At 48.9% G+C, this 13,457-nt stretch overlaps 1 protein-coding gene across 1 annotated transcript in view; it reads left to right on the forward strand.

Annotated features, from left to right (window-relative positions):
- The window catches only part of ABCA3 (ATP binding cassette subfamily A member 3), an 83,720-nt gene that overhangs the window by 21,271 nt on the left and 48,992 nt on the right, over nt 1-13,457 (forward strand). Inside the window, exons 2-3 of the mRNA XM_032799336.2 lie at nt 1,388-1,480; nt 10,876-11,137. Coding sequence (XP_032655227.1) covers nt 1,427-1,480; nt 10,876-11,137 — 316 coding nt within the window. The 5' untranslated portion in view covers nt 1,388-1,426. The remainder of the gene's footprint in view (nt 1-1,387; nt 1,481-10,875; nt 11,138-13,457) is intronic.

Consider the following 13,457-nt stretch of genomic DNA (forward strand, 5'->3'; position numbering starts at 1 on the left):
GGCTCTGTGTGGGTGCAGTGATTGGAACAAAACAGCTGTTTTTGAACTTAGCCCTAAGGTGAGGGAAAGAGAGGCTGCTTTTTACAGTGGGGTAGAGGGGTGGGAGGGAGGAGTGTGTGAACTTGTCCTCCTGTTATTCCACAGCCAAAGGGGTTTTTCTCAGATTTTGCCTGAAGTGAATTTGTATGAGACTGAGCCTGGAAAATGTCAGCCCGAAAGCTGACTGCTTTGGAAAGCTGCCTGTACATGTGGAAACAATAGGTAACAGTTTTCATTCCAACCTCCTATGTGGCAGTTGCTGCTGGTGAGACCGTTGTAATATAACTTACCTAGAGCTTTAAGCATTCAAAGCATTGCACAAATACTGACCTTTAAAGCACCCAGCTCTGCACCTGGCCTCATTTCTTCTTACACCTCATCCCCCTCCTTATTGAACGCTCCTGCATTGTTACTGATAATTTTACCTTAGGCTGCATCCAGGCTTCTCCTAATGGTCTTTTGCCCTCTTCAGACATATCTCCACTACACATGGAACAGACTTGTCCCCCGGTCCAAGTTCTCCAGGCCTTCTGCTCTGGGAGGTCTAGTGAGGCTAACCTCAGAATGTGTCTCTTGACTGCTCCTAGTGGTGGTAGTGCTGTCTCTGGTGTGGTGGCTGGAGACTGTAAGCTCTTTGAGGCAAGGACCTAGTAATTTATCAACTCATCTGATGTAGCTTTGCCTCTGGAAAGGTCTTCGTGCACCTATGAGTGGGAGTTTACAAAGTCACCTAAGTGACTTAGGGACCCAAGATCCTGCATTGAAAGTAAATGGGACTTCTGTGGATAATTCACTTAAACACATTTGAAAATCCCAGGCTGTAAAAATAAGACTTCCCCACTCCCCAAAGGGTTGGATCCATTGTTAAAAGAAACCGGGCTAGACTCAAAGCTGTTCCCATGTGCTGGCTGTTTAGGGAGCTACGTGATGTGACAAGAGCTGGTGGCCCCAGGTAAGTTCCTTGTAGATAAGTTGTTTTTGCCTGAGAAGCCCACCATAACTGAGCACCTTACTGGGAATCTCACAACTGGCCAAAAACCAAATGGGCTATAAAGCATGAATACCTCCCTCCCTCTTTCCAAGAGGTAGTTCCTTTGGGCCAGGTTTGAAGCACAATGACAGGGTAGAGTCGGGGAAGCTTGCCCTGCTGCTACTTGTGCTGTACAGATTCTACATCAGACAGAAGAATGGGCAAGATGGGGTCATCCTAAGAACTAGATACAGGCAGATCAAACAGAATCAGCAAGAGAAAGCTGTGCGTGGGCTCTTCCAATGGCCATCCCCATGATAGATGATCCTGGGTTTCTTTTGTACATTTCACTCACTGCTGACTGCTCTTTTTTTCTAGAGTCCAGGAACGGGGTGACGCTCCTCTTCTGATTGAAGAATGGTCGTGTTAAGGCAGTTTGGGTTGCTTCTCTGGAAGAACTACATTTTGCAGGTACTTTCACGCTGGGCTTTCTGTGAGGAGGAGAATAGATGATTGTGGAGATGAGGCTAAGAGAAGCATCGCTTTAGCTGTCTAATGTACAATGCTTCAAATTAAGTCACTTCTCAAGACCCTCCTGGTATGTCTTCAAGCTCCAGTGAACCTTAGCCATTAGGGCAGGTCATCATCAAGAGGAGAACGTCTCTGGGTTCATTTTCTTCTGGATTTGTCTGAGTGTATGCATGAGGAAGGCAGAGTGGTTTTAGTTTTTTGTCACATCCCTTCCCTGCCCCCCGCCCCCTCCCCTTCCCCATTTACCAATCCTTGTCAGTAAAATCAGGCAGCCTGTTGATTGTTTTGGTTCTTTGCAATCTGCTTCGAATACAGTCTGGGGTACACAGTCTAGGTGTGAGCTAGTCATTGAATTTGTTAGCTCTGCAAGTCTAAGCTGTGAGACTAGGGCAGCTGGACACTGGCTTGTTTCTTTCAGACACTTCAGATTTGACATTAGTTAGTTTCCAGATGCTGAAATACTGATCAGGGAACACTGTTTTAAAGCCTGATCTCTCAGTTGCTTTTATTTTAGGGTGGGGACTCTATCCATCTGGCATACAGCCCACACCCAGCTGGCATGTTGCTCAGGGCATCTGATCCATGTTCCATCCTGCTTTGCTCCCAAATGCTGCGCGTGCTCCGGGCAGAGCAGAGCACTGATTGGAAGCTGCTGACCAAACTCACCAGGGGAGTTGTCAGGGTTCCTTCCCCACTCTGAACTCTGGGGTACAGATGTGGGGACCTGCATGAAAGACCCCTAAGTTTATTTTTACCAGCTTAGGTTAAAAACTTTCCCAAGGCACAAATTCCACCTTGCCTTGAACAGTATGCTGCCCCCACCAAGTGATTTAGACAAAGAATCAGGGAAAAGACCACTTGGTGTCCTATTCCCCCAAGCCCTGCACCCCCTTTCCTGGGGAAGGCTTGAGAATAATATCCTCACCAGTTAGCACAGGTGAAAACAGACCCAAACCCTTGGATCTTAAGAACAATGAAAAATCAATTGGGTTCTTAAAAGAAGAATTTTAATTAAAGAAAAGGTAAAAGAATCACCTCTGTAAAATCAAGATGGTAAGTACTTAACAGAATAACAAAAGATTCAAAAACACAGAGGATTTCTTCTCTAGACAAAACTTTAAAGTTTCAAAAACAGGGGTAAACCTCCCTCTTAGCACAGGGAAAATTCACAAGCTAAAACAAAAGATAACCTAACGCATTTCTTTGCTATTACTTACTTTTTTTCTGCAATATTAGATGCTTAGCTTAGATATGACTTAGGGAGATGTATTTTCCCTGCCCTGGTTCATTGTTGACTCCGGGAGACACAGACAAAAAACCTTTCCCCACAGATTTGAAAGTATCTTCTCCTCTTATTGGTCCTTTAGGTCAGGTGCCACCCAGGTTATCTGAGCTTCTTAACTCTTTAGAGGTAAAAGAGGAATTAGCCCTTTACAGGGTAAAGAGGGATTTTATGCTACCCTTCGCTATATGCTTTTGACAGGTGTATGTGTATTTATTTATTTTATTTATTTTGGTGCTGCCCCTTGTGCATGGCCCACACTCCCAATCCTTGTTCTCCACCCTCTCATTGCAATTCTCTCCCACAACCCTGCTGCGTGTGGGCATTGTGGAAGCAGTGCTAGGTGGAGAACACTGAGATTGGTTAGGTGAAGGGATGTTTCCTTCAGTGTCTCTATCCTGATTGAAAGGGCACTGGCTGGGGGAAGTGGGTAATCCAATGATCCTGTAGAAAGATTCATTTCACTAAATGTCTCCTTGTCGTTGCCCCTGCATCACCTCTTCAAACGGAACGTTCTGATAGAGCTGGTCCACTTGCCCATGGAAAGGCAATAGAGGGGGAGCATTAGTCTGTCTACGTCCAGCCATGCTGGTAACTCAAGACTGGTTCTTGGCACTGTAACCGTTTGAGCTCATGTTGGGAGAGGAGTGAACGCGGGGCCCAGCTCCGTCTCGCCACTATCCAGATAGACCCTGCGGTGCCTGTTGAAAGAGGGAGAGGACCTCTGGCTTTCCACCCACCTGGGCTTGACTACTGCCTGCGTCTTGAGTACAAACGGCTCGCTGCCGGTTCAGCTCTGCCCCTCACTGCCAAAGCTGTCTGCCTCTTAGGATTGCGGTGAGGCACTGGACCAGCGGGAAGGGAAGGCAAGTTGGGTTAGATCTGGCTCCACTCAGGCAGCCTGATTCAGCAGCACAGAGCCTGTCTCTTCCTTGATGGAGCACCCCGTCAGCCCAACTGTTTCTACAAACTGGGCAGCAATGAGAAGCGTAAGCTCCTTCAGGCTGACCGGTGAGCGAAGGGTTAATGGGCCATCCATCAGACAGCAGCTCAAACAGTGCTTAGCTCCTTTGGCCTCTTGCTGATTTGGGGCCAGCTTTCCTGTTCTCCCGTGACTCACCACCCAGACATGCAGAGGCACGGAGCCTGCCCTTGCCGTGGGGGCGGAATCTGTAGTTTGTTTTCACAATTAAAAACCATGAAAAAGTTGCAGATCAACACTACATGTTTGAAATAATCACAAACCCACAGTGCGGTCCTAATCCGTGACACGGGCTCCTAGGCACTATGGCAGTGGTCACCAACCAGTCGATTGGAATTGACTGATCAGTCCTAGGGGATCTCCCAGTCTGCCATAATCTCCAGCAGCGCAGTGTGGCTACAGCTAAGGCAGACTCCCTGCCTACCCTGGCCCCATGCCACTCCTGCAGCCCGGGGGCAGGGGTCTTCCTCTGCACGCTGCTCCTGCCCGCAGGCACCGGCCCAGCAGCTTCCATTGGTTGGGAGAGCTGTGAGGACGGTGCTTGCAGAGAGGAGCAGTGCACGGAGCCAAGAGGCCCCCCACCCCAGGGGTCACAGAGGCATGTTGGCCCCTTCTGGGAGCTGCCAGAGGTAAGCGCTGTCCAGCAGGAAACCACACTCCAATCCCCATCCTTGAGCCCCCTCTCAGAGTTAGCATCCTGAACCTCCTCCTGTACCCCAACTCCCTGCCCCAGCCCTGACCCTCCTTCCAGAGCTAGCACCCTGTACCCACTCCTGCACCCCAACCCCCTGTCCCAGCCCTGACCTCCCTTCCAGAGCCAACACCTTGTACCCCCTTCTGCACGCAACACTCTGCGCCCCCTCCTGCACCTTCCAACACTCTGCCACAGCCCGGAGCCTCCTCCTGTACCTAAACTCCCTCCTTGAGCTTGCACCCTTACCCCTTCCTGCACCCCTCACTCCCTGCCCCAGGTTCAGTCCAGAGCCCCTCCGACACTGCGAACCGCTCGACCTCAGCCCGGTGAAAGTGATGAGGGTGAGGGAGAGCGAGCGATGGGGAAGGGGGATGGAGTGAGCAGGGCGGGACTTTGGGGAGGAGGCAGGGTAAATCCTGGGTTGCCATTAGATTCAAAAAGTGATCTTGGGCATAAAACAGTTGGACACCACTGCACTATGTGGATGCAGCTACCACATCATGGAGGGCTGGAGCCAGCGGCCTGAACGAGGAGACTTCATTTTGAACTTGCTTCACTTCCCTCGTCTGTTGTCTGATGCTCTTAGTGCTGGGAGGCAGCATTGTCTAGTGGGTAGAGCACAGGCCTCTTTACATAGCTTTGTACTTCGGAGGTTCCTGCAGAATGGGGGACACTGTACTCAAAGCAAGCATCCTTGGGGGCTGGGTCACTCCTGTTCCTGGGTTTGTATGTGTGTCTTGGGAGACTCGGGATATATCTATCTGGACTTAGTTCCCTCTAATAGGAAACTGGCAGGCCTGGATCAGCCAAAGGGGCTTGTTTCTCCCTGGTTTCCTACTCAGGGAAAGTCACTCTGATTGAAGAAATGAAACTTGCAAGTAATTAGCAGGCCAGTTAAAATGGCTGTTGTGTGAGGGTTAGTTCTGTGTATGGAGCTCAGTCCACGTGACTGGTTTAACTAGACAGCAGCAGCTGAGACCCTTGTTGCTACTGAGAGATGGCTGCATCCCCGTAGCCTCCTGAGCTAGCGAGCTCTGTAATAGTGCAGTCCTGCAGTGGGCAGTGTATGTTGGCTTCCGTTTATGGAGCCAGATGATTTTGGACAAGGTCCAGGAGGCAATTAGACGGTTAATGCAATGATGATGCCCTGGGAGGCAGTCTGTCTGCCAGGGGAATGTAAAACCATCCGACATTCATAATGCTGACTCTGAGCATGGCCTCTGAAACACTTCTCCATCATGCAGGGCCAGGTCATACTGGGTGTAACTCCAGGAACGGCAGTACATTTACCTCAGGTTTGAATTTGGCCTGTGACATGTCAGTTATTTCATTGATTCCCAAACCCCAGGAGGACAGAAAACAGGCTGATGCCTGGAAAATGCCAAAGTGAGGCAGCCACCCCTCTGATTGATCCTGCCCCAGGCAGATGTGTGTGGGGAATCCAAACGTGGGCCAGGTGCATTGGCAGCAGTGAGGGGGGCAGGATTAGCTGCCAGTTCCCCAAATGCTACCCCCTTTCAGGGATTCATGTCCCAGGTGAGCCCCCCTCCTTTCTAAATACAGTATTTCCATAGATACCTGGGATCTGGAAGCCCATCCTGGTGGGGTGTCCTACTGCTCTTGGGATATGCTCCGGGCAGCAGATCCCAGAGAGCCAGGCTGTGCCCCTCTCCTCATTTATGCCACCCTGGAGGCCCTCAAATTGCTCACAGGCCTCAGCCTCTTCTGGCCTTGGCGCTGTCCCAGCATGCATGTCCTAGAACCTGCGTGGGCAGGGAGGTTCTACCTCCCATGGAGCTCATCAGCCTCTGGTGGGACAGGTAAGCTGGAATAGGCTCCCCACCCCTCCTGCTCAGGGCAGCGATGCTCCTCCAGCCAGGCAGCAGTGGCTGGAGCTGAATAGGGAACTTGGCTAGGGAGAGGAATTCTTACTTCATCAACAGTATTATGAAGAAACAACAAATAATTCATAGCCAGTCAGGTCCTTGCACCCCACTCCCTCCCTCCTTCCCAATAACCTTCTTCCCCTCCTCAGGAGTGTGCATCACAGTGTGGGAAGGAAGCATGGTCTTTTTTGACTCTGGAGTGGGACACCTGGGCTCAATTCCTGGCTCTGCCACAGATCGGCTGTGTGACCTTGGACAAGTCACTTAATCTCTTGTCTCTCCATCTGAAGAATGGGTTGATCCTTCCTCACTGTGAGGATAAAATCCTTTAATGTTTGTGAGGGGATGGGAGGTAGGGGGGATAATCTCCTGTGGGGGCTGCCTTGTTGCATTCACTCCTGCTTCTTATAGGCCCAGGAGGAATCAGCCATTGTAGGAAGAAAAACAATCTATGAAAAGTGGAGGGAGGGGAGTACAAACACACACTCATGAAGAAAGTATCAGGGTTCAACTCCGGTCCATCGATCCTTTCAACGGGGATAGTGAAATGCATCAGTATGAATCTTATGACAGGAAAACTAAACCCTATTCTGTCCTTGGGTTTAAATTGCGATCCATCCTAAAGTGAATCAATACACTTGTGGGCCAAATTAACTGATTGTTGGAAGCAGCTACATAAACTGCGCACCACGTTGGAGATGATTTAACAGCTTGGAGGCTGCTCCAGATGGTGTTCGAGGTGGGGCTGGGGCACCTGAACAGGCAGTTGCCTGGACAACAAATTGAGTAATAACACCTTCCCTTTATCACTGGATCTCAAAGCACTTCACAAGCCTTTATTAAGCCTCCCCTTACCCCACTGAAGTACGTAAATAATACTGAGCTCTTCTTTAGCACTTTTCATCAGTAGATCTCAAAGTGCTATATAAAGGGGGAAACTGAGGCACGGGGAAGTGAAGTAATTTGCTCAGGGTCACCCAGCAGCCAGGTGACAGATATGGGACTAGAACCCAGGTCTCCTGAGTCCCAGTGCTCTATCCCTGAGGCCATACTCCTCTGAGATGTTCTGCTAATTTTATCAATGTGAAGATGGAGGCAAGGTCACTTGCGTGACGTTTATAGCAATATAGCGGCACGGCAGGGAATAGAACCTCAAAGTCCTGATTCCCTGTCGTCTTAGCACTGTAAGACATGACACCATGTAATGAAACTGTGCATCGTCACCCACTTTGTGTCCTTCCTCCCCCTCCCCTTCACTATATTCTAAATGCTGCTTCCAAGATTCTTGTCCCCCTCCCCCAGTCATCTCATTCCTACATCCCTTTCTCAGGTCTTGTCTACACTAGAAAATTAGATTGACCCAGCTGCATCGCTTGGGATGTGAAAAATCCACATCCATGAGCACTGCAGTTAAGCCGAATTAAGTCCCCGTGAGATGGGTTTACTATAGTAGCCGGTGAGCCCCTCCTGTTGCTGAAGCACTACAATGGTGGTAGTGTTTTAACTGTAAATGTAGCCTCAGATACTTTTACTGGCTTCCATTCTCCTTCATGTTCAAAGCTCAGCACAACTATTCCCTCTTGTTCCTATCTATACATCAACTCTCCTTTCCTCCTCCTCAGTCTTGCTGTTCCTTACCCAGTCCCAACTTCACTTCTCCTTTCCCGCTGCTCCTCATGCTTAAAGCAGCATCTCTGTTGGGGGCCTGATCTAAAGCCCATTAAATGATTCTTACCGACTTCAGAGTGGTAGCCGTGTTAGTCTGTATCCGCAAAAAGAAAGAGGAATACTTGGGCACCTTAGAGACTAACACATTTATTTGAGCATGAGCTTTCGTGGGCTAAAACCCACATCATCAGATGCATGCAGTGGAAAACTCTGCCAGCTCTGTCCACATATCTATTCAGAGGACACCATCATAGGACCTAATCACATCAGCCACGCTATCAGAGGCTTGTTCACCTTAACATCTACCAATGTGATATATGCCATCATGTGCCAGAAATGTCCCTCTGCCATGTACATTGGCCAAACCGGACAGTCTCTACGCAAAGGAATAAATGGACACAAATCAGACATCAAGAATTATAACATTCAGAAACCAGTCGGAGAACACTTCAACCTCCCTGGTCACTCAATTACAGACCTCAAAGTTGCAATACTTCAACAAAAAAACTTCAAAACCAGACTCCAACAAGAAACTGCAGAATTGGAATTAATTTGCAAATTGGACACCATTAAATTAGGCTTGAATACAAACTGGGAGTGTATGGGTCATTACACAAAGTAAAAACTATTTTCTCATGCTTGTTCCCCACCACCACCACCACCACCACTGTTACTCACACCTTCTTGTCAACTGTTGGAAATGCATCCTGATTATCACTACAAAAGTTTTTTTTTCGTCTGCTGCTAATAGCCCACCTTAATTGATTACTCTCATTACAGTTGGTATGGCAACACCCATTTTTTCATGTTCTCTGTGTATGTGTATCTTCTTACTGTATTTTCCACTGCATATATCTGATGAAGTGGGTTTTAGCCCACGAAAGCTTATGCTCAAATACATTTGTTAGTCTCTAAGGTGCCACAAGTACTCCTCGTTCTTTTTACTGACTTCAATTGGCCTGGGATGAAGGCCTTAATGAGGTGATGTGGTCTGGTGGATTGAGCATGGAACTGGAACTATGGGCCAAAAACTCTCACTTAATCCAGCTCTGTCACTGATTCACTGAGTGACCTTGGGCAAGTCACTTCATTGTTCTGTGCCTCAGTTTCCCTGTCTATAAAATGAGGATGATGATACTTTGCTGCCTCCTGGGATGGCTGTAGAGGGTAATATTTGTATGGTCTTGGGAATCATAAAGCGATACACACGGTAAGTACAAGTATTGACACTTGTCAGTGGGGCATTCCTTGTACTCAGGGAAACTTTGTGGCTGGAATCACATCCTACTTAGCTTGTTGTGCTTTACTGCCTTGTGCCTCCAGATTATAAACTCTTTGGGTATGACTGCACTTAAGGTTTTAATGCCAATGCACTTGTTAGTTACTATGTCTGAACATTCTACATGCTTCTGTTCCAGGACAGAGCCCTAGGTATATCACAAACCTTTGTGGCCAGGGACATGGAGTGTCTAGACTAGCACATTCACATGTGTTAACTCATGTTAAATGTCAGCTCAGTTAACTTGATATTAAAACTCCAGTGTAGACCAAACTTCTGAGGCAGAGGCTTTGGACTCAGACGCATTCTCCCTACTGTATGGGGTGCATGCAGCACTTCTAGTTCTATGTAACAATGTTGTTGCAGCTAGGGTTTGAGTGGTTGGCAGCTAAATAGCTTTAACCGTTGTAGATGTGGGATTGGCTGTCATGCTTGAAGCTGCTGTAGGGTTATACTATAACCTGTCCAGTATTTACATATAAAACCAAACAAGAGGTGACTTTGCAGACGTACTGTCAGAGTCCAGTGCTGCCGAATAGCCCCACAGCTGGGCATGCTCAGTGCTGGTCAGATTCCCGCTATCCTTGATGCCCTGCTCTAATCTGCAGCTATTCAACTTTGTGCTGTGAACTTATCAGATCTCATCAGCTAATCAGACTGGGTGCTTTGATGGGTGGCCTCCACGGAATTGCTGAGGAGCTGCAAGAAGTGGTATTGGTGACTTCCTTGGAGGTGCTCCTTCCCGTGGAGTCAGAGCTGACTTGCTTATAAAGACCTCGTTTCACTGGAGGAGGAAAATTAACTGTACTATGCTCTGACTTAACTCCAGCTCCGCTTGCCCCATTCTTTTCCTTTTCCATTTGAATGCATGATAGTTCTTCACTCCCAGCCCTGAGGTATTGGGTAATGCTGCTATGTGCTATTAATCAGCTGCCCTCCTTCACCCCAGTGGTGATCAATCACCAAGCATCCCTTTCCATCCTTGCAAGAATGCTGTGGTGTAATTTGATGTCTGTGAAGTGCCCAGAGATACCCAGCAGAGCCCTATATTTCCTGTCTGTTTCTTGCATGCAATTGCCCTTGCCTCTAGGAAGCTTCTCTGTGCACAGCAAGAGGTGAAGAGGGTGGAGAATGACATGTCATGAGTTGAGTGCTCCTGCATCCATCAGGACTTTACATCAAAACCTTGCTAGCTGACAATGGCTAGGCTGCAAACTGGCTTGATTCACTATTAACTCCTGAGGCCTTTTTGGCTTGTTCACCCTGTGCTACGTGTTACAAAACCCAGATGACAAGGAGGCTGGGAGCATCTCTTCCCTTTGCCTGTACAACATCTAGCACAATTGGGTCTTGGCTTGATTGGGGTCCCTTTGCCAATGCAATGCAAATAATGGTCATCACTTTTGCCTTTGGCTATGACTACAGCGAAATGCAGTTGACTCACTATGTGTGGTACTGGCGTGTGTGAGCTGTGATTTCCTTCCCAGTGCTAAATGGATCCCCTGCCTGCTAGTCTAACTGGTTCTCCCTTATTTCTCCTGCAGAAGCGACAGATTTTGGTAACGGTCATAGAAATCTGCTTGCCATTGCTATTTGCTGCAATCCTCATTGTGCTCCGCCACCGAGTGCATTCGATCAGTCACCCCAATGCCACCATCTACCCCAGCAAGTCAGTAGATGAGCTGCCATGGTTTTTCCATCACCAGAAACTTAACCCCTGGGAGCTGGTTTATGTCCCCTCCAACATCACTGCTGTGAAGAGCATTGCGGAGGTGGTGGAAAAGGCGTTGCGCATCAATATCAAAGGTTAGACTGGGCTGGGGGTTCCTGGAGGGGAGGGAGGTCTTTTAAGTGTAAAAACCAGTGTGTACATGTATGTGGGCACGCGTTTCATATGGCCTTATTCAGAAAAGCACTTAAGCACGTTTTGCTTCGCTGAAGAGAGATGGGATTGTGTTAAGTGCTTTTAAAGCTAAGCACCTGCTAAATTGGGATCTGTGGGGAGGCTGCTTTAAGTGGCCTGGATTCAGCTTCAGAAGGGATTAGTTATTTCTCTAAGTTAATCATGTCTAGGGACCAGGGTTCAAAATCTGATGTAGGCACCAGGTGACAGTGATGTGGCTGCCTTCATCTTGAGGTGAGCCTTCTGCTATTGCAATTAAAGTAGTCACTTAAAAATCAGACTTCTGTCTGGAAATTTTCACCTCCTGTCAAAGTAGTATCTGAGAGAGACTAACACAGAGGTGGGCAAACTACAGCCTGCGGGACCCTCCTGCCCAGTCTCTGAGCTCCTGGCCCGGGAGGCTAGCCCCTGGCCCCTCCCCTGCTGATCCCCCTCCCCGCAGCCTCAGCTCACTGCGCTGCCGGCAGGGCTGCGAGCTCTTGCCGGGCCTGACCCAGTGCTCTGTGCTGTGCAGTGGCAGGGCTGGCTCCAGCCAGACGGCACAGCTGCCTGTCCTAGCGCTCTGTGCGGCGTGGCTGTAGCGCCGCCAGTCACTGGCACTCTAGGCAGCGCAGTAAGGGGGCAGGGACGGGGGGGGGTTGGATAGAGGGCAGGGGACTTCAGGATGGTGGTCAGGGGGCGGGGGTGTGGATAGGGGTCAGGCCTTGGCCGGGGTGGGAAACGGGGGGGAGCCAGGACCTGGAGTAGACTGAATGGAGGCAGGGGTCCCGAGTGGGCAGTCAGGAATAAGAGGAGGGGTTGGATGGGGCGGCGGGGAGCAGTCAGGTGCGGGGTTCAAGGGGCAGTCAGGGACAGGGAGGGAGGGATGGATGGGGCAGGGATCCCAGGGGGGCTGTCAGGGAACAGTGGGGGATTGGATTGGGTAGGAGTCCCAAGGGGGCCGTCGGGGGAGAGACTGCAGCACAATCTCCTTGGAAGAGACGTGGGGGGGGGGGTCAAATGGGAGTGGGGGCCGGGCCACATCTGGCTGGATGGGGAGGCACAGCCTCCCCTAAACGTCCCTCCATACATTTTCAGAAACCTGATGTTGCCCACCCCTGGGCTAACAGAACGAGATTAGAAAAACTAGCAGTGTCCTTTATGCTGTTTTTTTGTTTTGTGATTTGACAGCTCTTTGTATAGTCAGTTTTGCTGGTTTCCCTCTATGTTAGGAAGAGCCAGGTGAAAAAAATTTCTGTTGGAAAATGCTGATTCAGCTAAACGGAAATGTTTTGCGGGAACATTTCACTTTTGTCAAAATTTTGAAAGGGAAATTATGGAACTGCTTCATTTTCACTCCTGTGTTCTGTTGTGAAATGTTCTGACCTTATCGGAATATTTTTTTTGTTGTCATTTTGAATGTTTCTGAAATATTTTGGAAGTTTCATTTTGTGGAACATTTTTTTTTTCATTCCAGTTTGAAAAATAAGCGAACATTGGCATTTCCCATGGAATGGAAATTCCCTTTTCCATCAGCTCTAATGATCTGTATCTCCCTGTAGTTTGCATGAGTCTTTCACCCAGCACTGGAGAGAGAAAGGTTTACAAATAGGGAAATGGGGTTTTGCAACCATAGGAATTGTCAGGGGGATTCGAGGCTGGAGCCCCAAAATTGCTTTTTAACTCGCTTTTCATATTGCTTAGGCTTCCAAGTTGGCAGGATCCCTTTAACAGCATAAACTCGGTGGGATTGGTACCAGACCTTCCACCTTAGCCAATGTTTGATTTGTTCTGTTTTTGAGTTAGTTTAATGCCAGTAAAAGGTGCCAGATTCCACCTAGGCGAGTGAAGTTCTCTGGGTAGCTGCACATTAGCTACAGCTTGGCAGCAGCAGTGCAAGGTTCCCCACGCCCTACCCTGACTGAGCCTTGTTGGAGGGGAGCCCTTCTAGCTCTAGAAGAGCTGTCCCAGACCAGAATTGCATTGTCATGTGACGGGTTTGGTGAGCCGGCTCTGGGGAGGGTCCTGACATTGCTGGCCACAAAAACGGGGGCTGAGTTGGGAGAACTGTTTGTGGGGGGCTTGTACAGGCCTTGCCTAAGAAGAGTCTGAGTCTGGCTGGGCTTTCACATGCATGAATCAAACTCTCCCATTGTTTTTCCTTTAAGGATTTGGGGCGGGGTGAGCTTTCTCTCTTGTGAAAGGTGAAGAACATAACTCCTTGGTACCAGGAGCTGGCACTCC

This window comes from Chelonoidis abingdonii, chromosome 9 (genome assembly GCF_003597395.2).
Source record: "Chelonoidis abingdonii isolate Lonesome George chromosome 9, CheloAbing_2.0, whole genome shotgun sequence".
Lineage (NCBI taxonomy): Eukaryota > Metazoa > Chordata > Testudines > Testudinidae > Chelonoidis > Chelonoidis abingdonii.